The sequence below is a fragment of the Lepidochelys kempii genome, chromosome 17, assembly GCF_965140285.1.
Source record: "Lepidochelys kempii isolate rLepKem1 chromosome 17, rLepKem1.hap1, whole genome shotgun sequence".
In the NCBI taxonomy this organism is placed as follows: Eukaryota; Metazoa; Chordata; order Testudines; family Cheloniidae; genus Lepidochelys; species Lepidochelys kempii.
The window spans coordinates 96488-122934 of NC_136396.1; the positions used below are offsets into that span (position 1 = coordinate 96488).

General features: G+C 43.3%; 1 protein-coding gene across 1 annotated transcript in view; it reads left to right on the forward strand.

Annotated features, from left to right (window-relative positions):
* Positions 1–1979: 1979 nt before the first annotated feature.
* Positions 1980–26447, forward strand: part of YWHAE (tyrosine 3-monooxygenase/tryptophan 5-monooxygenase activation protein epsilon) — a 56637-nt gene continuing 32169 nt past the window's right edge. Inside the window, exons 1-2 of the mRNA XM_073315961.1 lie at positions 1980–2177; positions 19138–19337. Coding sequence (XP_073172062.1) covers positions 2114–2177; positions 19138–19337 — 264 coding nt within the window. The 5' untranslated portion in view covers positions 1980–2113. The remainder of the gene's footprint in view (positions 2178–19137; positions 19338–26447) is intronic.

A 26447-nucleotide genomic window follows, 5' to 3' on the forward strand; every position in this document is an offset into this window, starting at 1 on the left:
ACCCCCATACACACACAAACTGACCACACCACACGATCCATCGTCTACAGCCAAGCTCTGCGATACAACCACATTTGCTCCAACCCCTCAGACAGAGACAAACACCTACAAGATCTCTGTCAAGCTTTCTTACAACTACAATACCCACCTGCGGAAGTAAAGAAACAGATTGATAGAGCCAGAAGAGTTCCCAGAAGTTACCTACTACAGGACAGGCCTAACAAAGAAAATAACAGAACGCCACTAGCCGTCACCTTCAGCCCCCAACTAAAACCCCTCCAACGCATTATTAAGGATCTACAACCTATCCTAAAGGATGACCCAACACTCTCACAAATCTTGGGAGACAGGCCAGTCCTTGCCTACAGACAGCCCCGCAACCTGAAGCAAATACTCACCAACAACCACATACCACACAACAGAACCACTAACCCAGGAACTTATCCTTGCAACAAAGCCCGTTGCCAACTGTGCCCACATATCTATTCAGGGGACACCATCACAGGGCCTAATAACATCAGCCACACTATCAGAGGCTCGTTCACCTGCACATCCACCAATGTGATATATGCCATCATGTGCCAGCAATGCCCCTCTGCCATTTACATTGGTCAAACTGGACAGTCTCTACGTAAAAGAATAAATGGACACAAATCAGATGTCAAGAATTATAACATTCATAAACCAGTTGGAGAACACTTCAATCTCTCTGGTCACGCAATCACAGACATGAAGGTCGCTATCTTAAAACAAAAAAACTTCAAATCCAGACTCCAGCGAGAAACTGCTGTATTGGAATTCATTTGCAAATTGGATACTATTAATTTAGGCTTAAATAGAGACTGGGAGTGGCTAAGTCATTATGCAAGGTAGCCTATTTCCCCTTGTTTTTTCCTACCCCCCGCCCCGACGTTCTGGTTTAACTTGGATTTAAACTTGGAGAGTGGTCAGTTTGGATGAGCTATTGCCAGCAGGAGAGTGAGTTTGTGTGTGTGTGTGTGTGTGTCCCTGGGAAAAAAAGGGGGAGGGGGTGAGAAAGCCTGGATTTGTGCTGGACATGGCTCACCTTGATTACCATGCACATTGTAGGGAGAATGGTCACTTTGGATGAGCTATTACCAGCAGGAGAGTGAATTTGTGTGTGGGGGGGTGGAGGGTGAGAAAACCTGGATTTGTGCATCGATGTAGCTCACGAAAGCTTATGCTCAAATAAATTGGTTAGTCTCTAAGGTGCCACAAGTACTCCTTTTCTTATTGTAAATGAGTAACACGGACAGATGTTCCCTGCCGCCCCTCAGAGCTCAAGGGCTATGACAAAATGCAACAGGTGAATGAACACACAATGGGTGTGAGGGGACAAGGGATTAGTAAAAATGAGTGTGTTGGCATAAATCAGTAGGCTCAGTGGTCACTGTAGTTACAGGTATGTATCAAACAAACCCACAACTCACTGCCAAGGAACCCTTACCCATCCCAATATTTCAGTGCGAGGGGCCTTTCAGGCCCCCTGGCACATCTGGATGCCCAGGCCCTTGTCCCTCCCATTTCCCAGTAGCGCCAGAGGCCCCTTACTCCCCATTACCCATGCCAAGGGCCCTTTACCCCCTATATCGTGGTGCAGGGGCCCCTAAACTCCCATTTAACCCCTCAGGCCCCCTCTCTCCTTCATTTCCCAGGAGCGCCAGAGGCCCCTCATGACCCCCTCCCCCATATATCAGTTCCAGGGGACCCTCAACCGTTATATCCCAAGAGTGTCAGCAGCCCCTCACGCTCACACCGCCATCACAGTGCCAAGGACCCGTCCCCTCGTAGCCCAGCCACAGTTCCCTTCCCGCACGCTTCCGGGGCCTGGCAGCCGCAGGAGACTTGACGTCCCATCGGACCCCACCCCTGAGTCTCTCTCCTCCCGCCGGTTGCCAGGGAGCCACTGTTGCCATGGTGGTGCACGGGATGCGCATGCGTCCGCTGGCGGAAGTACCCGGATATAGCAGGAGGAGGCGCTATCGCCGCCATCTTTGCCAGGAGAACAGTGAGCTGGTAGCGGCTGAGCATCCCGGACTCATCAGCCTTCATCCACCCCGTGTAGTCCCCGTCGCCGCCCCGTCTCTTGGACATGGACGATCGGGAGGACCTTGTGTACCAGGCTAAGCTAGCTGAGCAGGCTGAGCGCTATGATGGTGAGAGCCGGGAGGACGGGCGGGCCGGGTAGTGCCGGGGGAAAAGGGAGGGAGCGGCCACAAAATGGCGGCGGCTGGGCAGGGGGGCAGAGGCGGCGAAGGGGGGGCATGAACAAAATGGCGACAGGGATTGTCCCGCGGGTTGAGGGAGCCAGGAGTAGGGGACTAGGGTGAACGGGCGGCCTAGCCCTGGGGGTTGGTATCTCGGGTCGGCTGTGGCGGGGGTCGGCGGCGGCAAAAGCTGGGAATAAAATGGTGGCTGGGAAGGGCGAGTAGGGGGAGGGGACCCACCCCCCGGCTCGATGGAGCCCGACAAAGGGATCCTGCGTCCTTTCTTGTGCCGTCACTAGTGCGAACAGAGGTGGTTCCTCTTACTCGAGCCCTGCCCAGCACCTGGCCGAAGACGGCTGGTTCAGAGTGGCTGAGCCCCGTGTAGTGGGAGCCAGGTCACTTCGTCGCAGTCAACGTCCAGTCCCCGTCCCCCCCATCTGTGATCGGGGTGCCTGGCCCTTAGTGGGCCCTTCTTTACCTTCTCCACCTCCTTCCCGAACCTGGCCCTCGAAGGTGCCTCTCCCTTTTTTGCCCATCATAGTTTAGTGATGTGTCTTTTTAGGTTATCGATTTTTTTTTTTACCTTCTGTACTCCCCTGGCATAGGCTATGGAGTTTATTAAATACAATGTACTTCTCCCTGCTTGAAGTAAATGTAAATCTTATTAGTCTTTCATTTTACGCTTAAAATTATTGTAATTTAGAATGCTGTTTTTCCTAGGCCTTGTATTTTTTTCTTTAAAGTTCATGGGCTATGCTGATTAAATATTTGTAAGGTGTTAAATATTTCTGAGCACTGAAGGTATTCTTCCTGAACCTACACGTAGGTAATATATGCTATTGGTGGGATTTGAAAAATCTGTTCGTCATGCTTACTTTAAACCCTTACCTCTCATTTAAAACTAAATTAGATTTGTCACTTGTGAGTGAAAACAAACTGAACGTGAAAGTAGTGCAAACCTATAGAATACAGGCTTTCTGATCGGTAGGCAGTCCATTCTGGTGCCTTAGTTGCTGCTCATAGCTTTCCCAAGTGACAAGACAAAAATTGATCAGGATCTTTCCTACCATTACTGCTGTTCAGAAGGGGAGGGAACTAGGTCAGGTTCTCTCTGGAGCTACTACCATTAGCAATATATGCAAGTACTGGAGGAATATATTGCGGGGGCGGGGGGAGGACATAAAATGGAGCCATAAGAAGTGATAAGTCAAGGAAATGCTTTCCTTTGGAATAGCCATGAGGCTGGGGGCGTGCTACAACAGTGGTTATCAAGTGGGGGTCTGTGTACCCTTGGGGGTACACAGGTTTTCCAGGGTCTACGTCAACGTAGATATTTGCCTAGTTTTACAACAGACCACATAAAAAGCACTTGCAAAGTCAGTACAAACTAATATTTCATACAATGACTTGTTTATACTGCTCTATATGCTGTACACTGAAATGTAAGTACAATATTTATATTCCAGTTGATTTATAATTGTGTAAAAATGAGAATGTAAGCAATTTTTTTAGTAATAGTGTGCTGTGACACTTGTATTTTGTTAGGTTTCAGAGTAGCAGCCATGTTAGTCTGTATTCGCAAAAAGAAAAGGAGTACTTGTGGCACCTTAGAGGCTAACCAATTTATTTGAGCATAAGCTTTTGTGAGCTACAGCTCACTTCATCGGATGCATTCAGTGGAAAATACAGTGAGGAGATTTATATACACACAATATGAAAAAATGGGTGTTTATCATGCACACTGTAAGGAGAGTGATCACTTAAGATGAGCTTTGATGTCTCAATTTGTAAGCAAGTCATTTTTAAGTGAGGTGGAACTTGGCGGTATGCAAGACAAATCAGAATCTTGAAAGGGGTACAGTAATCTGGGAAGGTTGAGAGCCACTGTACTAGAGTAATTCAGAATTAAAATACTTCTTCTTTCCAGTAGCTGTAGAGGGATTTAAAACATTGGCTATCTTGTAGACAGTAACTGATACATAAGGCCTTGTTGACGATACTCGGTTACATGGTATATTGGCAAATCATAGTGTAGATGCAGCATATATTGGCAAAATCACATTTTGGTGGTATAACTACATCAACACTAGGGTTTTTGCTGGCATAGATATGTTGGTTAGGGGTGTGATCTTTTTTTAAATTTTTCTCCTTCGTGGTCCTAACCAACCTAGCTATGCTGGGAAAACTTACATGTAGATCAGGCCCAATTTGAAGCCCTGAGCAGGGACTGTGAAAAGCACTTGTAGGTATTTCTCCATCCTTCTCCATAGCTTTTTGAGGAAGAGGTATGTATCTGCATGGCATTTCCCTTAGTGTCTGGTAATTTTTCAAATTCTGCTATAGGCATCTGCAGTGCAAAGTAACCAGCCCTCCTGATAGGCAAATCCTACAAATTAATATTTTAATTTTTACTGAGAAGATTCCCCATCTCCTTTTTGTGCCTCTATGAATGTCTGTTCAGGAAAAAGGAAGCAGAAACTGGATAGTTCAAGAGGTGAAAGGTTATGCATTATTACACAGTGGTATGGCTGGTAATGAGATTTTCAGTTAATCAGGCTTTGCTAGAATGCAACATTTTTCTGTAGAGTCCAAAGCAATTTGTTGGAATGGCTTTGTAAAACAAAGGGACAATGTCAGGTTAAAATTATTGTTAGAAATGCGTTTTTTATCTGTGCTTACCTTGCCATATTCATTGCATATTTGGGGAATACATGCACCTACATTCCAATATCCAGTATTGTGATGGTATCAACAATGCAAAAAGATGATGAAATAAGTAGATAATCTTGATTTGTCATGAGGATGTGAAGACAAATGCAATGACTTCTAAACTATTTAGATATCTATATAACACTTTTTATCTATAGATCTTGAAATGTATCATTTCAGTTTTACAGATGGGGAAACCGAGGCATAAGGATTTGGAAATGGTTTGTACAAGATCACACAGTAGGTTGATGTCAAAGTTGGAAAGAGACCCCAGGTTTCCTGACTCCCAAATCTTGTGCCCTGTCTATTAAGCCATGCTCTCTCCTAGTGTTTTTATAAACTGCTTACCAAATAATGCATCTTGTAATGTAACTAATAAAACACAAAGCGTGCCAATTCTTGGAAGATCTCACTGGTTTAAAGCTGTTACCTCAAAGTAAAGAATAACCTACTTGAAATGACATCGTTGATACAAAACATTGTTTGGGAAACAACTGGTAAATGAGATCTGACCAACTGACTGACTTAGCCAAAATCAAGGTGAATTGATTAAAATCATAGGTTGTAGTTTTTGTTAAATTTTAATTGTCATTGCACTAGAGACATATCTTGTTCAGGCGATGAGATTGCTTTGTCTGTTAATGCTGTTTCTTCATTTTACATACTAACTGTGTTTTGTTGTGTATCAAATTGAATCTTTATTGTGTTACACTAAATAAGACCATTCTTAAATGTTCATATTGGTTGAACATAAATGTCTTGTGAAGGTAATAAATATTACAGAATATCACTGAAGCAAAGACCTTAGTAGGATATGGGTAAGAACATTATACAGAAATATAATAGCAAGATTTAAAAAAAAAAAGTAATGTAAACTCTCATGCATTACTGTATAAACCAGTTAGCCAAAGACTCAAAGTAATAGCAGTTTTTTTGTTTTAAGTACATTAAAAGCAGGAAGCCTGCTAAACAACACTGAAGGATAATAAGGCCATTGCGGAGAAACTAAATGAATTCTTTGCATCAGTCTTTACGGCTGAGGATGTGAGGGAGATTCCCAAACCTGAGCCATCCCTTTAGGTGACAGATCTGAAGAACTGTTCCAGATTTACATGTCATTAGAGGAGGTTTTGAAACAGACTGATAAATTAAACCGTAATAAGTCACCGGGACCAGATGGTATTCATCAAGAGTTCTGAAGGCACTCAAATGTGAAATTGCAGAACTACTAACTGAGGTTTGTAACCATCATTTAAATCAGCTTCTGTACCAAATGACTAGAGGATAGCTAACGTGATGCCAAATTTTAAAAAAGGGCTCCAGAGGTGATCCTGGCAATTATAGGCCAGTAAGCCTGACTTTAGTTTTAACTAGTTTGCCCAGTACTAATGCTAAAAAAAATTTTAGTACACAGGGTAAGAAAAGAGCGTACATCTGGGTATAGTGCTTCGATTATCCACAAATACAAAGTTTTGTTTTAAAAGTCATAAGATACATGTAGTGCATAATCAGCAATAACGCAAATTTAGGTGAATAAAATTATCAATACATTTTAGATATTAGCATCCAACTATTTGGGTATATCACTCATGAAAAGTTTATACAGAGAGTTGGTTGTGGAAAGCAAAATATATCAATGAGTGAAGATTGTCCCTCAGTAATTGAGAATTTAGGGTAGGTTGTCCATTTAAAAATACAATCAGAACAGAATTGTCAGACACACAGATGAACATAATTTCTTGGGGACAAGTCAGCATTTTTTTTCTTTTTTTATAAAGGGAAATCATGCCTCACCAGTCTACTAGAATTCTTTGAGGGAGTCAACAAGCATGTGGACAAGGGGGATCCAGTGGATATAGTGTACTTAGATTTTCAGAAAGCCTTTTGAGAAGGTCCCTTGCTAAAGGGTCTTAAGCAAAGTAAGCTGTCATGGGATAAGAGGGAAAGTCCTCTTGCAGATCGGTAACTGGTTAAAAGATAGGACACATAGGGTTGGAATAAATGGTCAGTTTTCAGAATGGAGAGAAGTAAATAGTGGTATCCCCCAGGAGTCTGTACTGGGACCAGTCTTATTCAACATATTCATAAATGATCTGGAAAAAGGGGTAAACAGTGAGATGGCAAAATTGGCAGATGATACAAAACTACTCAAGATAGTTAAGTCCCAAGCAAACTGCAAAGAGTTACATAAGGATCTCACAAAACTAGGTGACTGGGTAACAAAATGGTAGATGGAAAATCAATGTTGATAAATGCAAAGTAATGCATATTGGAAAACATCCCAACTACAGGTATCAAATGATGGGGTCTAAATTAGCTGTTTCCACTCAAAGAGATCTTTGCGTTATTGTGGATAGTTCTCTCAAAACATCCGCTCATTGTGCAGCGGCAATCAAAAAAGCGAACAATGTTGGAAACCATTAAGAAAGGGATAGATAATAAGACAGAAAATGCCATATTGTGTCTCTATAAATCCATGGTAAGCCCACATCTTGAATACTAAGTGCAGATGTGGCTGTCCCATCTCAAAGAAGATGTATTGGAATTGGAAAGGGTTCAGAAAAGAGCAACAAAAATGATTAGAGGTATGGAACGGCTGCCATATGAGGACAGATCAATAAGACTGACTTTTCAGCTTGGAAAAGAGACTGGGGGAGATATGATAGAGGTTTATTAAATCATGATGGGTGTGGAGGGAGTCAATAAGGAAGTGTTAATTTTTACTCATAACACAAGAACTAGGGGGTCACCCAATGAAATTAATAGGCGGCAGGTTTAAAACAACCAAAAGGAAGTTCTTCACACAATGCACAGTCAAGCTGTGGAACTCTTTGCCAGAGGATGTTGTGAAGGCCAAGACTATAACAGAGTTCAAAAAAGAGTATTGCGGAGTATTGGTCCATCAGTGGTTATTAGCCAGGACGGGCAGGGATGGTGTCCCTAGCTTCTGTTTGCCAGAACCTGAGAATTGGGGGGGGGCGTGGATCAGTGCTGCAGATTACCTGTTCTGTTCATTCTCTGTGGGGCACCTGGCATTGGCCACTGTCGGAAGACATGATACTGGGTTAGATGGATCTTTGCTCTGACCCAGTGTGGCCGTTCTTATGTCATGTGTTCTTAATTCCTAATTAAGGGGGGGGTCAGAAAAAACTTTCTTCCTTAATTAGGGAAATTTCCAAGATGGCTAGATCAGGGGTTCTCAACTTTTTTTCTTTCTGAGCCCCCCCTCCCCCCCACCTGCAACATGTTATAAAAACTCCACAGCTCATCTGTACCACAACAACTTTTTTGTGCCAGAGCCGGCATTAGTGGGTAGCAAGCAGGGCTCAGGCCCTGCAAAGCTAAGTTGCTCAGGCTTCGATTTCAGCCCCAGGTGGCAGGGTTCGGGGCCCTGGGCTTCAGCCCCGCTTGGTGTGCCTTTGGCTTTCTGCCCTGGGCTGCAGTGAATCTGCTTGGCAGACCACTTGAAATCTATTTGCAGTCCCCCAGGGGGCCCCGGACTCTTGGTTGAGAACCACTGGCCTAGATGAACTTCTGGTCTGATCTGGTATGGCAGTTTTGGTGTTTTCTGTGTAAAATGGGCTAATGCTCTTTTCAGGTTAAGAGGTAACTTGATTTTGGTCTGTAAGTACCTATATGTGGAAAAGATTTTTTGATAGCGTGCTCTTTAATTTAGCAAACAAAGGCATAATAATAACATCCAGGAGCTTGAAACTAGACTAATTCAGACTAGAAATTAGGTGCAAATCTTGTAACAGTGAAGGGAGTTAACCAAAGGAACAATGTGTGGGGGGTGAATTTGCCATCACCTGAAGTCTTTAAATCAAAATGTCTTTCTAAAAAATATGGTCTAGCTTACCCAGAAGTTATGGTTGTGATGCAGGACTCACAAGTGAGATTCTGTGGCCTTTGTTATGTAGGAACTCTGACTAGACTAAAATAGTGGTCCAGTCTGGCCTTAAAATCTGTTTACATGTGAAGTTAGAGTCTACTATGGAAGCATGTTTAGTTTGCACAGTCAAGTACTCTAATCTTAGGAAATGCCAGATTTACAGTTGCCTATGCAAGCTTAAATCTGCCCCCTTCTGCATACTCATTATGATAAAATTGTTTAATTACATGATCACATACTGTTTTTTTCACAGGATTGTTGCCTCAGTCTCTGTACAAGATGGATGGTGCTCAGGGAATGAGGCAGCTCTTCAGTATTTCCTTGAATCCTTGTTCAGTGGTTAGCCCCATATGTTTTTCACTGTACAGTATCCAAATGCTACAGTGACAATACAATTAATTTATTCATGGCTGTTCTGTGGTCCTCACCAATCTGAGCCTCTCAAACATTAGTGAATATTTCTTCTCCATTCCCTTGCAAGATATCAGAGTATTTATTCCCATTTAACAGACTGGGACTTGAGTGCTTAATGTAATTTTGTATTCAACTTCATATACTTGAAAGAAAAATGGCACATAAAATTACAAAAGCAAGTTCTGTTAACAGCCCCAACTGCCATCATGCACCAGCAGCAGGATTTGTTGAGCCTTAAACACTCAACACTACAGCACAGACCTATACCACAGCCAAAGGGCTAAATAAGTTAGCTATCAGAGAAGATATGTGGCCCAGCCATTGGAAAAGGATACAGCGCATTGAAAGGAGTAGTTACATATGCAGAATTATAGCTCCATTTTACAGACAGTATAGCCACAAACAAATAGATAATAAACTTTGTGGGGGCAGTATGGGTATGTGACTGAGATTTGGATATGGGTTCTATTCCCATCTGTGGAGCCTGTTAAGGCTTTGCTCTAGCTTAAAGATTAAGGACACAGAATTAACACCAGTAGTGAGCCTAGTTCAGGGGTGTTAAACTCATGCAGAGGAGAGGGCTAAATGTTTGTTTATCCATAGGCTACAGTTTAAATTCAGGATTGTCTACTCATATTGCACAAGGGATGCCCGTTAGAGATTTGCACAGAGATATTTGTGAAAAACTAAATATTATTTCCAGCTCTCATGTCTTTCGTTCAGTGAGGAAAATTCTGCTCCCCTTTTGGCCATCACTATTTTGGGCCTTTGTTTCTCTTCCTTACCCACCCTCCTTTATCTGTTTTGCTCACCCTTCCTTATCTTTGCGTCTCCTGTTCTCTCTGCAGCAACTTCCAATTCCAACCCAATGGGCTTCCCTCCCACCTCCAACTTCCATCTGCTAAAATGATCAGCGAGTCAATACTTAATCTTGACACTGTATTTTCATTGAGTTCTAGAGTTGACATTCCAATAACATTAGTAGGGGAGGGGTTAGGTTGCCCCCTCATTGTTTCAAGCGGTCTGCAGACTCAGGCAGACATCACTGCATTGTTTATGCTTGGTTCATATTTGGAAGGTAATAGCTCTAGCCATAAGGACTCGAAAGAGTTTTTTAATACGAAAACTGAGATTATACGCAGACTGGGTATGTCCTGTGTACCTGATCTGGTTTATGGTCTGTATGTTTGACACTCCCCCCTCCATTTGGAAATCATGGTATCCTGGTTCCCTTCAGTGTCTCTTTCCAGAGGTCAAAAGGTTAGGAGGTGTCTGTCCCACCCAGAGATTCTCCTGTGTGTGGACTGCTTAAGTTAGAACTTGGGATAATGCATGCATAATAGTAATGGAATAGTGAATAGGCTTTTGTCAGGAATCCATAAGAAAGCTGTGCTGTTTGAAATAGAGATGGGCATTGACAATTTTAAACACTATAACTCTCCTAAATTTGAACAGATTTTCATAAGATCAGAAAAAGGAACCACTTCACCCCAGGAGTACCCTGCCAGATTTCAAAATGCTGCTACAAACCGTGGAGGGTTGTTGTTGTTTGTTTTTTTTTCTTTTTTTTAAAGATGCAAGAATTTTTTTTATAACTGATAGTGATGGTCAATCTAAATATAGGGAATACTGTCACTTCAACTTAAACATTTTCTTTTCTTTTTTCTTGGTGTTTTTAACTTCTGCTTGTTCTTTACATTTGACATTTAGTTCCTGTGAAACTTTGTAGATTATATGGTGAGTGGAGAACTAGTGAAATTATATCATCAGAGCGCAGATAGTGAAAATTGATCAGTTAAGAGACAGAACTTGTTACTATTTGTATGCTCTTCTAATACCTTTTTCACTTTAAGTGACTCATTTTGGAGAACAGATGCTTTGTTAAAGGACCATCTCCTCCTCCCTCATATCCCTGTACTCCATTTAAAGTGTGAGATCTAATGATACAAGACATCTAGTAGGTTCTCCTGCAAAACAAGAGTAGATCAGGCCTGGCAATTTCTAAAACGAAATACAAGCTAAAGTAAACCTTTCAGGCCTCTTTATGTATAACAAAAAAAGGTAAGGAATTAAAAAATGTCCTATATTAAAAACCTTTTTGTTGGTCTGCAGATATATTAGTCTCATTAAATAATTTTACATTAATATGCCATTCATCATTCAAATTCCCAAAGTGTGTTGCAAACTACATATGCAGCTCTCGTGTACCATTGGAATAGAGCAACTTCTAAAGTAGCACCCACGCTGCCATGTTGAACCAACCTTGGTGTTTCTTCGGGAAGAGGAGGCTGGCAAACTTCAGAGAGGGAATTTAAGGTAGGCAGAGCACAGGAACTAATGCCTCTGTGCTTGCAAAAGGTTGTTGTGGAAGATTGTGGCATGTGCTCTTATGATATGCATACCTGTTAAATGTTTCAGTCATGACAAACATAATTGATTGTAGGGCTTAGGGTGCACAATTTCTGGAAGTTTTGAAGGCATGGAAAAAACATTTTTCCTTTTTTTTTCCAGGGGAAAAAATGGGAATTTTGTTTAAAATAGAAATATCTGTAGTACTTACTTGCTTATCACAACTAACTTTTTTCTTCTTTAAGAGTTAAAAATGAATTATGTATAATTTACTTAGCACATAAGTACTGATTTGTGTGTTTGTTTGAATCAAAACTAAATTTATACTTATTTCGTAATGACAGATATACCTAGTGTTAGGGATAGAGCTGCAGCTGCACACTAAGGCACTTAAGTGTATTTTTTTGCTGTTGACAATGGGGGTGTGTGTGTGTGAAATACAAAATATTGACAATAGAAATCATCAATATTGTAAACTAAAATGAAAGTTAATCTTTTGGGTTCAGAAATAGTATATTAATAGACTTGACATGATACAACAATGGGGCCTTGGGACCCAGAAGAAACTCATGTCTAGAGAAACATTTTATTAATTTTAAATCAGTTGTTAATGGAAGGCATTTTGAAGGACAGCAATAACATTATTTTAAACATTACCCTAAATTGTTTCACTGTTAATTCTGAGAGAATATTTCATAAATTGCTTTGCAATCTTTTCCAAAATTCCCAACTTTTCCATAGTGGGTCTTGTAGGGGGTGGGTAATTTTTTTCTGAAAGTTTGTTTTTTTCTGAACCTTAACACTTCTAGTAAGGCTGCAGCTGAACCGTTCACATTTGCTGCTAATGTAATAGATTTGGACCTTTTGAATTTGCAGAATTCATTGGCTGTCTAAAGGACGTTTTTCTTTAGTTTGGGGAGCGGTCTAGGTTTTATCTGCTGTAACCTGTTAGAGACTAAGTAATTTCCCCCAGCCACTGAGCTATGGGATATTATGGTGTGGGATTCTCTCCCATTCTCTCCTTTTGAAGCTGTTCCACTTTGTATAGAGTCCTTGGAGTGGGGTGGACTAGATCCTGGGTCTCTGACCCTCTGAAGTGGGTTTACTAACCCCCAGGCAGGAGAATAATTCTCTCTCTGGACCAGTGACTCTTCAGATATTCAACTCAAGTGGAATAACTTCAACAGGACATAGTCATTTTACAAAAATCTGGCAGGATTAGAACCCCAGGGGGTGGGAGGTGCGAGGAATTCTGGTTATGCCAACTTGGGTTCACCCATGTACATTTCTCTGGTTTTAGTCACATTGAAGGGAAAAAAAATCCCCCCAAGCCCAGACCATTTGTATCAGCTATAAAGATCAGGTTTTTCACCCAGTCCAGAAACTGCTTAATCTGGTTGCTGGGTTGTTAAATCTTTATTTCTCTTGATAAGACGCATCTATATTTGTAAAATCACAGAAACTTACCAGTAGGTGACCAGTTGTCTAAGCCGTATTAATAGTTTAAAGTTTTGGAGAGCCTAAAGGAATTGTCTTTCTCATCCCTCTCCCCTCCACCTCTGCATTTGAGAGTCAAAGGATGTGCTTGGAGTTAGGAACTGAAGGAAATTTGGGGGCTGGTGACGTTTATACCCTTTGTACAAGTTTCCAAGGAAGGGTTTGATCTCTTACCAGAATTTTGTTCTTGGTAGCTTCCACTACCATCAGGTAATCCAGATTTGATTTATCCTCAACTGAATCAAAACAGTTGGATATAATGGGGCACAAGGCTATTCCTCTGCATACCAGACTCTGAATGTGACCAGTTACTGAGTGGTCATGACCCTTTTAACTTTGTGGAAAAAGGATGCTTCCTGGGCCATACTCCTTCTGGGGGAAGAAAGTTAGTGAACCCCTCTTGGAGTAGGTCAGGAGGTGGTGTCAAGGCATATGCTGGGGGCATCTTATGAAGGACCAAACTGTACCAAGCTTCTTATGCTTTGGCCATGGCTTTTATGAAGACCCATTTGGCTTAAGAATTGGAATTTGTCCTTCATGGCCCTTGCAAAGGTTTCTGATCTCCCTTTCAAGGGTTTTCAAGCCTCTTCAATCCAAAGATGGATGAGTTCCTGAGGAAACTGAAAACAGAGTAAAGAAGTTTTTTTTATAGCAGTTATTCACAGAAGCACACTCTGAAAATCAGTCTCTCCTCTATCAGAGAACAAAATGTCATAATTCCCTTTAGCAGTCTGTGTCAGGCAGAGCTGCATCCAGGCAACAGATTTGAAGGTAAGAGAACCTGCAGCAGGACTGATAAAACCAGTTCTTTCTGTTTAATTTGTCCCAACTTTTATTTTAGTATGACATGTCATTTCTTCATATGGATGGGTCCTGGAAATCATGAAATGGGGATATGCCTATAATGGCACGTGCTTTAACACCTCTTGGCTTTCTGTGCAGATTCTTAACAACTGGACAGATAGGGAGAGGGTTATTAATCTCTGTCAGGAGACAGTTTGTGGGACAGGTTCAATGTTAAGACCCTGTTCACTTTTCACCTAACTGTGCTAAAAAGCACTATAGTTGATCCCATTGGAAAAGTATGGGGTTAGGGTTAGTAGCTAATAAAACCTTTAGTGGCACATCAGTTATTCGTCATGTGGGATCAACTCTGGCCATAATCTTATTTCTCACAACTGGCAAATGTGGGGTCATGCTCAAGAACAGACAGACCTGAATTGTGTATTGAATGCCATTCTTTTGAGTTGGAGGAAGGAGCTCTCCTATATGCCTTTGTCAGTTTCTTTTGGCCCCCCAAGACTCTGAAGAAAACTTACTAGGACAGAACTGAGTTGATGCTGATCTAGCTTGGGGACAGCAGCTTGATTGTCAGTATCAATACGTAATAATAGATAAAGTGCAGAAAATGGGTGACAATACCATATCAGTGAACAGCTGACAAATCTTATTGCTAAATTGGCTGGTTGTAAAGCAAGGGAGCCCCACAGCTGTCACAGGTATGTGCACTAGCTAAGGTTGCGAAACAATTTCACTTATGTATACTTTACATTTCTCTAGTTCCTCCCATCTGAGGATCTTAAAAGCCGTATTTTAAAAATAAAGTTTCATCATACTTATGAGGTGTAAAGTAGCATTTCCATTTTACAGATAAGGAAACTGAGACGCAACAATGTTAGCTAACTTTGCCCAAGATCACACAGCAAGTTTATGGCAGAGCTGGGATTAGAATGCAGGGCAGAACCCCAGTCATGTTCTCTGACCACAAGACCCAGTGTTCTGGAAGGCAGAATGCCTTGCTTAGTCGATACGTACCTATACTGGTCAGAAATACTAGGGCATATTAGATTATTCTACCTAAAAGTGAACATAGAAATATTTTAAGGTGTCTTTTTTTACAAGCTTAGAAATCAGTTGTTTGGTCAGAGTTAAAGCCATTCTTTAATCAAAAGCAAAATAATTTATAGAACCTATCACACAAGCTGCAAAAAATACATATTCTAATCATAGTTTGGTAGTACTGCCACCAGTTAAGGTTGTAAAATGTTTGTTTGAAAGACCCTGTTTTTAGTTGCTTATGATTTGCTCAACTTCAGCTGTTTGGACCAAAATGTTCCATACTAGATGAAGTTTCAACAAAATGGTTAAGCTATTTCTGAGAAAGGAAAAACAGTATATTTTTCTGTGACCCCTATGTTAAATTCTTAAAATGGTTTAATTAAAAAACACTACTCCCTACATGCTTTCAAGTGGGGATTTGAAGTTTGACTGGGGGGGGGTCACCTTACTACTAGGAACATGTCTTGGCTATCCAGGTGAAAATCTGCCCCAATTTGGTTAAATTGTAAGCCTCTGAAAATCTCAGTGCATATGTTCTTAGTAGAGGGCTTTTTAGGGACTGGCAGCATTAGTCTCCCAAGGATTCTGTCTCCACTGAGCATGTGCCATACCAACATAATTTCTGCATGCAGACTGGATCATCCTTACAGAGCAACTGAGCATGTTCCAGCTTGGGGCTGCAAAGGCCTGGTTCCTAAAATTGCTCCTCCTGGCAGCAGAGAGCCAGTCTGGTAACTGACCGTAAGGAGATACGCTGCTATGGTTTGTGCTCCCCTAGCTGGTGACCAGTTGGCATGGAGAATGAGTAGGTAGTCTGACTTGCTTGACTGTAGAGAGGTGAGGTGGGGAGGTTAGCCCTGGGGCAGGCTGCTGGTGGTGGTGGTGGCAGCAGCGGCAATGGGAGCAGGGGTATAGAGACAGGATGGAACAGGCTGGGGATCAGGCAGATGGGGGGAGGGGCATCTGCAGGAGACAGCAGAAGTCTAGCCACTAGAACATGCTTCTCTGCAGAACCTAGATTTAGAACCCGGGACTCTTGAGTCCCAACAGTCCTCTGCTGTTGGCAGATTGCCACTGGGTTTCACCGCTAAGTGTCTTATCCTCCTATTAGGTTATATTTATGCTGCAGATAGACACCCATGGCTGGCCTGTGGCACCTGGCTAAGGCGATGCTTTAATTGTGGTGTAGATGTTCAGGTTTGGGCTAGAGCCTGGGCTTTAGGACCCTGTAAGGTGTCTCAGCCTGAACCTGGAGGTCTAAACTGCAATTAAACAGCCCCTTAGCCCAAGCCCCGCAGTCCTGAGTCTGTACAGGCCAGTGGCAGGTGTCTAATTGCAGTGTAGACATAACCATCGTGACTGAAGTCCATATGCAAGATAAGTCTATTCCTGTTACCAGTTACCCTGTTAACTGTCTGGGCTGTGGCTGTAAGGGTACCAACCTTGATATAGACCTGCATGGGAAGGAGTATGGTTCCACGTGATGGAATTTGTGGTTTTTTTTTTTTTTTTTTTTAAAGCAAGAAATTACTTTTAAAAAACCGCCCTGAATTAAAAGATCTTTAATTGCAAAGTCAAGCAGTCAGAAGCTAGAAAACGTAAGAATTTTCTGTGCAACCTTAATTTGGCCCTCTTGTGCATAAGTGTTGTGGTGCAGTAGTTAATTTATGATTACGTTCTGTTTTTCCACAGAATCCTTTCTCATTAAGTGCACAGGATGGATGGTGCTCAGGGAACAAATCAGGGTTATGTAGTGAATGAGGCTGTTTGTGGAATCTGTTGTGATATTTGAGCCTACAAATGTACCCTAATTGTAAGCTCAATTGTAAAAAGTATGTGCAAGTTCTTAAGTTGTTACAATAATCTGTAATAATAAATATTGATGGAAAATGTTTTGTTGCTTTCAGCAATGCATGTTGTAAACAGGTGCAAGAAAACCAGACAGACTAAATTAGTTCAGAGAAAAAGGCCATGTTAAAATTCAAGGATTATGTTGAAATCATATTTGGTAAAAACCAAATATGTGGAACCAAAAATTAATTGACCAAAATTGGTGTCAGATATTAGACCTAATGGGTGGACAAAATAATGAGGGGATGGGCTATTCTATCCATCACTTCCTTGTTGGGCTCTTAAAGAGAGACCTTTTTTGGGGAAAGCAGAATGGAGAGGAACAGATGAAGACTACTGAAGTGAGCTTCATCATGGCTGCCCCCTCCACCATCTCCTAGGACCCTGAACTTTTTTTGTCCTAATCCTAAGTGATGTTCTGACCAGGATGGACCAGAGAGAGGGATCCAGATGACTTTGTTAACCACTACCAGCTGAAGCTGCAACACCACCTGAGATGAAATGGGATTGGACTTTAAAAATAGCAGCAACTCCAGCTCATCTCTGCTAACTTCTCTGTTCCACAAAAGGACAGTTATTACCATCTTTGTTACTCTCTAAGGCTATGTGTACACTGGCACTTTTGTTGCTCACAGGTGTGAAAAAACACCCACCTGAATGACACAAGCTTTAGCGATGAAAAGCATTGATGTGGACAGTGCTTCGTTGTCTGGAGTCATGCTTCCATCAACAAAGCTACCGCCCCTCGTTGGGCTGTTTTTATTTTGTCGGTGATAAAGAGCAGCCATACAACGCACCTTACAATGGTGTGGCTGCAGTGGCATAGTCACACTGTTTAAGGTGTGTTGTGTAGAAATAGCCTAAGACTGTAAAATGGGGTTTTCCTTCTAAAAACACTCTCCAGCTAAAAGGATAGGGAACAAGGGATATTGTTAAAATGAGAGCCTTATTTAATGCTATGTTTTAAATGCTTTAACTATTTTTTTAAATGGTTTAAAGGATTTTAATGGTATGTTTACTATGGTATTAAGCAGGCTGAGGTCTCTGTATATCAGCTGTTCTCAAACTATGGGGCGGGCCTCCGAAGGGAAGCACGAACTGTGTACCTTTTTTTAAAGAGCTCTGGGTTCCGCCCTGGGTGTCTGGGGCTCATGCGGAAGGGACGTGCACACTTGGATAAAGGGGACAGCTGGAGCACTGCCACCTGGGCTTGGGTTCTCTCCCTCACTGGAAGGCAGCAGGGCTCCAGGTGTCAGCCCCAAGGTGGCAACAGAAGGCGGCAGAAGTAAGAGTGGCAATAGGGCGCTAAATCTGCTGCAAAAAGTGATATTGATCAATTTCACTTTTAACATTGCCACCCTTCTGTGCCACTGCTGGCTCAGCGCTCCTTCAGAGCTGGATGCTGGTATATGTACTGGCAGTTGGTGGTGTAAACTACTACAGTTAAGAACCACTATTGACCCTACCTCATTGCAGAAATTGGAAGTTGTTCAAAAATAACTAGGCACTAGATGTTTCAAGTTGGGCAACCAAAATTAGTGGATGCTTGACCACTTCAGCCTTCTCTTGAATACTCATCTGTAAAATTGGGATAATGCCCTCTTGTCTAAGGGGTGTTGTAAAGATAAATTCACATTTTTAAATCATTCACACTTCAAAATGAGCATCATAGGAACATCCATATTTCTGTATTGTATTCTGTGTAGAGTTTAAATGATGTTCAGTAAGTAAAGCATGGAACCATACAATGAATGACAAGGCTACAAAGAAATATTGAATAGCTAGCTCTTCAGTGGACACTGTCCATCCCATGCACTGAATGAGGTAGGCATTCTGTGGAAAAAATAGTATGTGATCCTGTAATAAAACATGTATCCTAATACATACAAGGAGGGGGAATATGGTTGCACAGACAAACTTAGTTTTGGCATGTCCTAACTTTTGAGGGTTTGATTTTGAAGCTTTAACATTATAAGAGAATGTTTTAATTCAATTTAATATTTATATTGTACAAGTGCTCAGGCACCAATGAGGATCATGGCACTGTACAAAGAGGTGGACCTGATCCCTACCCAGAAGATTTTAGTGGTTTAATGTTGATGTGGGAATTGTCTAATATTTTTTGAGTTGCTTGTCTAAGTTGTCACCTGTCATCTAAAAGGTGAGGAGTCACAGGCGATGAAGGGTGGGACCGAGCCCAGTTTGTTGAAAATGAAGATCAGTGCATAAACTGAAAATTTAATCTTTTACTGAATGGCTTACAAGTCTGTTTTGAGAAGGAATAAAGTAAATAAGCAATTCAGAAGTCTGTGGGGAAACTCTGTTTAATATGCCTAATCAGTAACCTTTGCCTCCTAGAAATGGTTGAATCAATGAAAAAAGTGGCTGGAATGGATGTGGAGTTGACAGTGGAAGAAAGAAACCTTCTATCTGTGGCATATAAAAACGTGATTGGCGCTAGAAGAGCTTCATGGAGAATAATCAGCAGCATTGAACAGAAAGAAGAAAACAAAGGTGGAGAAGATAAACTAAAAATGATTCGGGAATATCGGCAAATGGTAAGATCTAGTTAGCGAGATAATTATATATTTCATTTTAAAATTTTCTTCTGCTAAGGCAAAATATACCATTTTTGACTGTCTGGCCCTGGGGGCTAATGAAACCTTGTTGAGTTCCAGTGGGTTCTCAGGGAGAATACTTGGCTAAAAAAAACATTTTACTGATGGTTTAATCAAATGCAGGTTGTCTTCCTCCATCAATATTGTGATGCCTAAACACCCTCTTCCTCCTCCAAATTGCTGATATACAGGTGACATGACAGAAGCAGAAGAGAAGACTGTTTAGAATGCTCTTGTCAGAAGTTGTTCCAAATTGTGGATCTGTTTCAATTCGCGTTCTTGAGGTCTTCTGCTGTTGGTGTGCTGGAAACAAAGCAGAACTGTGATGACTTGCTAATCCAGTTGATTTGCACCAGGTGACAGTGAAGTGGGGTGTTTGTTTTTTTTTTTCTCTGTGAATTTTCCAGTTATTTCATAGATACAGTTGCTTTAAGGACGCTCTTGTCTCTGAAATTGAATTTTCTTCTCTGGGAGAAAATGTTTCTGCATGAATTTCAGTCTGTGACTCTTAGAGGAGCTTTAGACTTGGTGGGGTAACTTATTGACTACCAGCTGGGAAATATTGAGGCCATTTTAATATTTGACATAGCAACACAAGGGAAGGCAAGGTGCTGGTTTGATCAGGTTTCTGTTTCCAGTCATTTTGGTTTTAGTCCTTGTACAGCAGAAGTTGTCAGTTGTGGTAGTTGATCTGCTGGGATTAATGAGACATTCCGGTTCTCCTAGTCTCTCTTGTCTTTGATACTGTAGTTCTCTGCTATGCAATTTATGAATTGACAGGGCCACTCTTGGGTGACTCTTATTTCTGAAAGGTCCTAGACAATAGTACCAGGCTCATCTACTTTGAGGACACTTGCATGTGAGGTTCCACAGCATGCCATTTTGTCCAGCATATATTTGGAGCTGTTGATGGCATAGCATCATGTAATTGGTAATAACGGGACCCAAATTATATGGAAGTGCCTTCTAAATTTTGTGACATGTTGGTGTGACACAGTGAAATTCTGTAGCAGGTTCAGGTAAATTAAAAAAAAAAAGCCCCCCCCCCCTTTTTTTTTCAAGGAAGCATGAAAATTAATACAATTGATACAATGTTCTTTATGATTTTTGGTATTACATTCTATTTTATGCTGCATATTTTATTTTTTGGCATGTCATAAACTTTTGGTAGACAGTTGAACATATTAACCAAATACTATGTCATCACTAACACACACCCCCTCCCCTGCAAAGGGTGTGTTTTCACCACGAGATAACTAAAACATGTTAGTTTTTCTGCAGTAAAAGCATAGAGGAGACAAGACACTTATTTTACTGTGAGGTAAACTAGGTCAGGGTTATAGTGCTGATCTTGCCTACTTACCTCATGATAAAATCTTTGATTTGGAAGGGCCTGTAGTAATCGAATATCCTTTCTATGCTTGATTATTGTAAAGTGTTCAATGTATGCATGTTTTGGCCTGATTCAGTAACTGGATGGTCAGGAAACATACAGGGGAACACTGGCAATAGTTAAGTTACTTGGCAAATTCTGGGTTACAAACGATGTATGCTACATCAAGGAGTATTGATCTGAGAAGTACTTAGCATGGGTCTTGCTGTCACCTCCCAAGGCATCCCATTAGGGATGTCTAAAACAGATGGGACTAGAGCACTTCTACATGCACTTGCATGTTCCGCGTGCCCACCAGAACTCAAAATCTGGTTATGTGGAGATGAGAGGAGAGAGACATGATCATAACTTTCTTTGCATCCTTGCTCATGTCCATTCCAGTGTGGTGGTGTGTGCATGTGCTCCGTGTACTGCCATCAGAAAGCTTTTCCCTCTATGGAATCTGTTGCATCGGCTCTGGTGCCCCCTGGAGTCGTGCCCATATAGTGACTCTCGCTCTGCTTGCTTTAAGTGCTTGGGGGAGTCCCACCTCTTGGAGCACTGCAGGATTTGTAAGGGGTTCAAACCCCATACCAAAAAGGACAGGGACTAGAGATTCAAATTCCTTTTTATGGAGGTGGCTCTCCATCTGGCCTTGGAGCCAAGTCATGCTGACTTGACACTGTGTATCTCTAACCTGGTGAGAAGTGCACTGGCTTCTGAGAGACAGGCAGTATAGCTCAGCTTCTTCAGCACTGAGGAAGGATTCCACGTCCCAGGACACTCTGCACCAACAGAGCTTTCCAGTACAGAGGCGGTCTACCCCGCACCAGGACATGCTGCACAGATCTCAGTTTCCGATGTGGAGGAAGAAGCAAAGAAAAACGGAGTGCTCCCTAACTCCGAGACCCGCTCGTGACAGGAAGCTGGCAGAATGAGGCCTGTGTCAGGCCACTTGGACTCAACAGTTGTCAGCCTAGTACCATTGATTCCGGCCCAGGAAAGGGTCCTGTTGAGTCAGTACTGTTGGACTCTCCTCCGAGGGAGAGCCATCGGACTGCAGCCCTGGTGCTTCCATCCACACCAGAGGTGTTTGAGGCAGCAAGGGAGCTACTATGCCTCCTGTGCTGTCATCCCGCACCAGGCATGAACAGGCACCAGAGATGAATGACTATGGCACCGAGGCCTCACAAGGCAGGGAAAACAAGCAATGATGACAATGCACCTGTTACCTACCTCTTGGCACTGCTCTTGGGCGACTCTTCGCAGTTGGACTCTGGTGCGGAATCTTACACCTCCCACAGGAGCTCAGACTACTCTGACCACTGATACCTGACAGCTGATATGGGCCAAGAGTTCTGACCAATGGCCTGACCAGCACAGTGGCAAAAACTGGTGCAATGGCCTTTCTGGAATCCCTGGGCCTTCCTTCTGGTCCAAGGGTCTCAGTCAATGAGATCTTACTCCATTGTGTTGGAGCATACAGCTCCCCCAGCACTTCCTTTGGTATAGGAGTCAGGACCTGGTACCAAGCCTGGCACTGAACTTCAGGACCCGGTACTGTGGGATCCTTCAGCTGCTGAAGGACAGGAACAGGGCCCTGTACCTGTCCTAACATCCTCCTTATGGGGTGATAGTGGGGACTTCATTTGTGCCTGCTCAGGATGATTAAAGGGCACCCCAGGAACTCCTCAGGAAAGTAGCCCAAAACCTGGGGATCCAGGTGGAGGAAATCTTGGAAGCCTCCCATGCCCTGGTTTACATCTTGGCCCCTTTGGGACCATCGCGAGTGGCTTTGCCTCTGAATGGTGCCATTCTAGAACTCGTTAAGGCACTGTGGCAGACTCCAGCATCCTTGCAACCTACTGCAAAGAGGGGTGGAGAAAAGAGATTTTGTTCCCCCAAAGGGGTTTGAGTACTTATACACCCATCCGTCTCCAGGGTTGCTAGTGCTGTCAGTGGTAAACAAACAAGAAGCAGAGACAGCAAGGATCTAACCCCAGGGCCAAGGATGCCAAGAAGCTGTATCCTTTTTGGCAGAAAGATCTACTCCACGGGGGGGGCTCCAACTTCAAATCACCAACCAACAGATGTTCCTGAGCCACTATGACTTTAAGTCCTGGAGCACAATGACTAAGTTCAAGGAGTTCCTGCTACAGGAATCTAGTGCCGAGTTCTTGGCTCTAGTTGAGTAGGCCAGAGCAGTGGCAAAAGTGTACTTGCAAGCAGCATTGGTTGTGATGGACTCTGCTGCACAAACCATGGCTTTGGAAGGAGGAGCTCATGGCTTCTCATGGAGGAGCTCATGGCTACAGGCCTCGGGCCTCCCATATGAAGTGCAGCAGACTATCGAGGGCCTCCCTTTCGAGAGCGCGTGTCTCTCTTTTCAGAGAAGATAGACTTGAGCTCCGCAGCTTAAAGGATCCACCCTAAAGTCGCTAGGACTATACACTCTAGCCCCATCAAGGAAGCACTTTTAAACCCCAGCCATTGCCCTGTTTCTACTAGCCTCAGTCAAGGCAGGATTACAGTACGAGGCGGAGTATGAGCTATAAGAGGAGGCTGCCTCCCCAGTCCTTGTCTACCCTCAGGGCTGGCCCCACCACACATTTGGCTGGGTCTGAGCATGCCTTTTAAGGGTACATCCAAGGACGTTGTACCAGGACAATGTCTGGATCCACCTTCCCCAGTTTTTGTGGACCTGTTATCCCACTTTTATTGGGTGTGGGCCTGTATCACCTCAGACCGTTAGGTGCTATGCACATAGGATATCCCCTGCAGTTCAGTTCTCCCTTCCTCCCTGTCCCTCTTCAGGGACCCTTCTCATGAGCAACTTCTAATCCAGGAAGTGCGAACGCATCTGCAAGTGGGAGTAGTAGAGGTGGTTTCTCTGGAGCTAAGGGGCAAGGGGTTTTACTCCCGTTTCCTAATCTTGAATGCCAAAAGGAGTCTCAAACCTGGACTTGTGAAACTTCAACAGATTCATGCGGAAGCAGAAGTTCCGTATGATTTCCTTGGCCTCCATTATCCCTTTGCTGGATTCAGGGGACTCGTATGCCACCCTCGACTGGAACACTTTATTTCCATATCTCAATCTTCCAAGGTCACAGGAGATTCCTCCAATTCATTGTGAATTAGGTACCAATGCTCACATTTGACCTGCCAGCAGCCCCATGGGTATTCACAAAGTGCATTGCAGTTGTTGCAGCTTTCCTAAGGAAACAAAGGGTTTAGATATGTCCTTACCTCGTTAACTGGCTGATTGGAAGTCAGACTAGGGCCCAGGTGGAGGCATACATATGGCTAGTACTGTCAACCTTCCAGAGGTTAGGCCTGTTGATAAACATGCAGAAATCAGCACTGTCCCCATCCAAATGATAGTATCCAAGTCCTTGACTTGATCCAGGCCAGAGCCTTTTTTCCAGAAGCCTGGTCCCAGGCCCTGGGTTCCATTGTAGAGAGCCTCAGAAACCAACCCATCAACACAGCAAGAAACTGCCTGAAACTCCTGGGGCATATGGCATCGTGCACTTACATAGTGAAACAAGTGAGGTTGTGACTCAGACCTCTTCAGATCTGGCTAGCATTAGTGTACTGACCCTGCCGGGATCGCTTGGACATGGCAGTCACGCGCGCGCCGCCGCCCCCCCCCCCCACACACACCCGTGATCACCACCCTCCGATGCTGGCTGGAGCCGGAGACAGTATGTATGGGTGTCCCATTCTTGAAACTGCAGCTGTCAATATCTCTAGTCTGTGATGCTTCCATGCTCATTTGGGGGGGTCCTCAGAATCCAGGGCCTCTGGTCCCAGGTGGCGCTCACTACATATCAGTGTGAGGGAACTTGGGCAGTGCACCTTGCCTGCCAAATGTTCCAATCCCACCTGCAAGGCAAATGTGCATCAGTGCTTACAACATGACAGTGATGTTCTATATAAACAGACAGGGTGGAGCACACGCCTCTCACCTATGCCAAGAAGCTCTCTGCCTGTGGGAATTGTGCATATCCTACTCAATCCACCTCGCAGTCTTCTACCTCCCATGGGCACAGAACAAAGTAGTGGATTGCCTCAGCAGATCTTTCTCCAGTCACAAATGGTCCATCTACTGTGATGTCGTGAAGGTCATTTTCCAGAGGTGGGGGACTCAGGATAGACCTGTTCATGACCAGGCACAACAGAAAGTGTCTGCAGTTCTGTTCCTTTTGCAATCAGTCTAGCTCAGGGACACACTTCCCCTCCCTTGGAGAAGCTATCTCTACTATGCATTCCCCCATTCCTCTCATACACAAGGTCCTTCTGAAGGTCAGAGAGGAAGGAATGAACCTGATCTTGATAACCCCAGCCTGGCGTTACCAACACTGGTTCACCACCTTTCTGGATCTCTCGGTGAAAACACCAATTGCTCTACCTCTGTTTCTGGATCTCCTCTCCCAGGATCGCTGTCTCCTACTTTATCCGAACTTCAAGTCCCTCCATCTCACAGACTGTGGGGGATGAGGATGAGAGGTTTGGGGTGCAGGAGGGTGCTCCATGCTGGGATCAAGGGGTTTGGAGAGCACGAGGTGGATCAGGGCTGGGGTTGGGTATAGGTGTGGAGGAAAGGCTCAGTGGTGCAGGAATGGGGGAATGCATAATAGAGAAAAGGAGTACTTGTGGCACCTTAGAGACTAACCAATTTATTTGAGCATAAGCTTTTGTGAGCTACAGCTCACTTCATCGGATGCATACTGTGGAAAGTATAGAAAATCTTTTTATACACACAAAGCATGAAAAAATGGGTGTTTACCACTACAAAAGGTTTTCTCTCCCCCCACCCCACTCTCCTGCTGGTAATAGCTTATCTAAAGTGATCACTCTCCTTACAGTGTGTATGATAATCAAGGTGGGCCATTTCCAGCACAAATCCAGGGTTTAACAAGAACGTCTGAGGAGTGAGGGGGAAACAAGGGGAAATTGTCTTCTGTATTTAGCTATTCTTCCCCACTAAGTAGTGGACCTTCATAGAATCATAGATTAAGGTTGGAAGAGACCTTCAGAGGTCATCTAGTTCAACCCCCTGCTCAAAGCAGGACCACCCCCAACTAAATTATCCCAGCCAGGGCTTTGTCAAGCTGGGCCTTAAAAAGAAACTTTTTGAGGATGGAGATTCCACCACCTCCCTAGGTAACCCATTCCAGTGCTTCACCACCCTCCTAGTGAAATATTGTTTCCTAATATCCAACCTAGACCTCCCCCACTGCAACTTGAGACAATTGCTCCTTGTTCTGTCATCTGCCACCACTGAGAACAGTCTAGCTCCATCCTCTTTGGAACCCCGCTTCAGGTAATTGAAGACTGCTATGAAATCCTCCCTCACTCTTCTCTTCTGCAGACAAAATAGGCCCAGTTCCCACTCTGCTTGATACCAGCTGCCAACTAGACATTGAGCCATTGATCACTACCCATTGAGCGTGACGATCTAGCCAGCTTTCTATCCATGTTTATAGTCCATTATCCAATCCATACTACTTTAACTTGCTGACATGCATACTGTGGGAGACCATATCAAAAGCTTTGCTAAAGTCAAGGTATATCATGTCCAGCGCTTCCCCATATCCACAGAGCCAGTTATCTCATAGAAGACAATCTGGTTGGTCAGGCATGACTTTCCCTTGGTGAATCCATATTGACTGTTC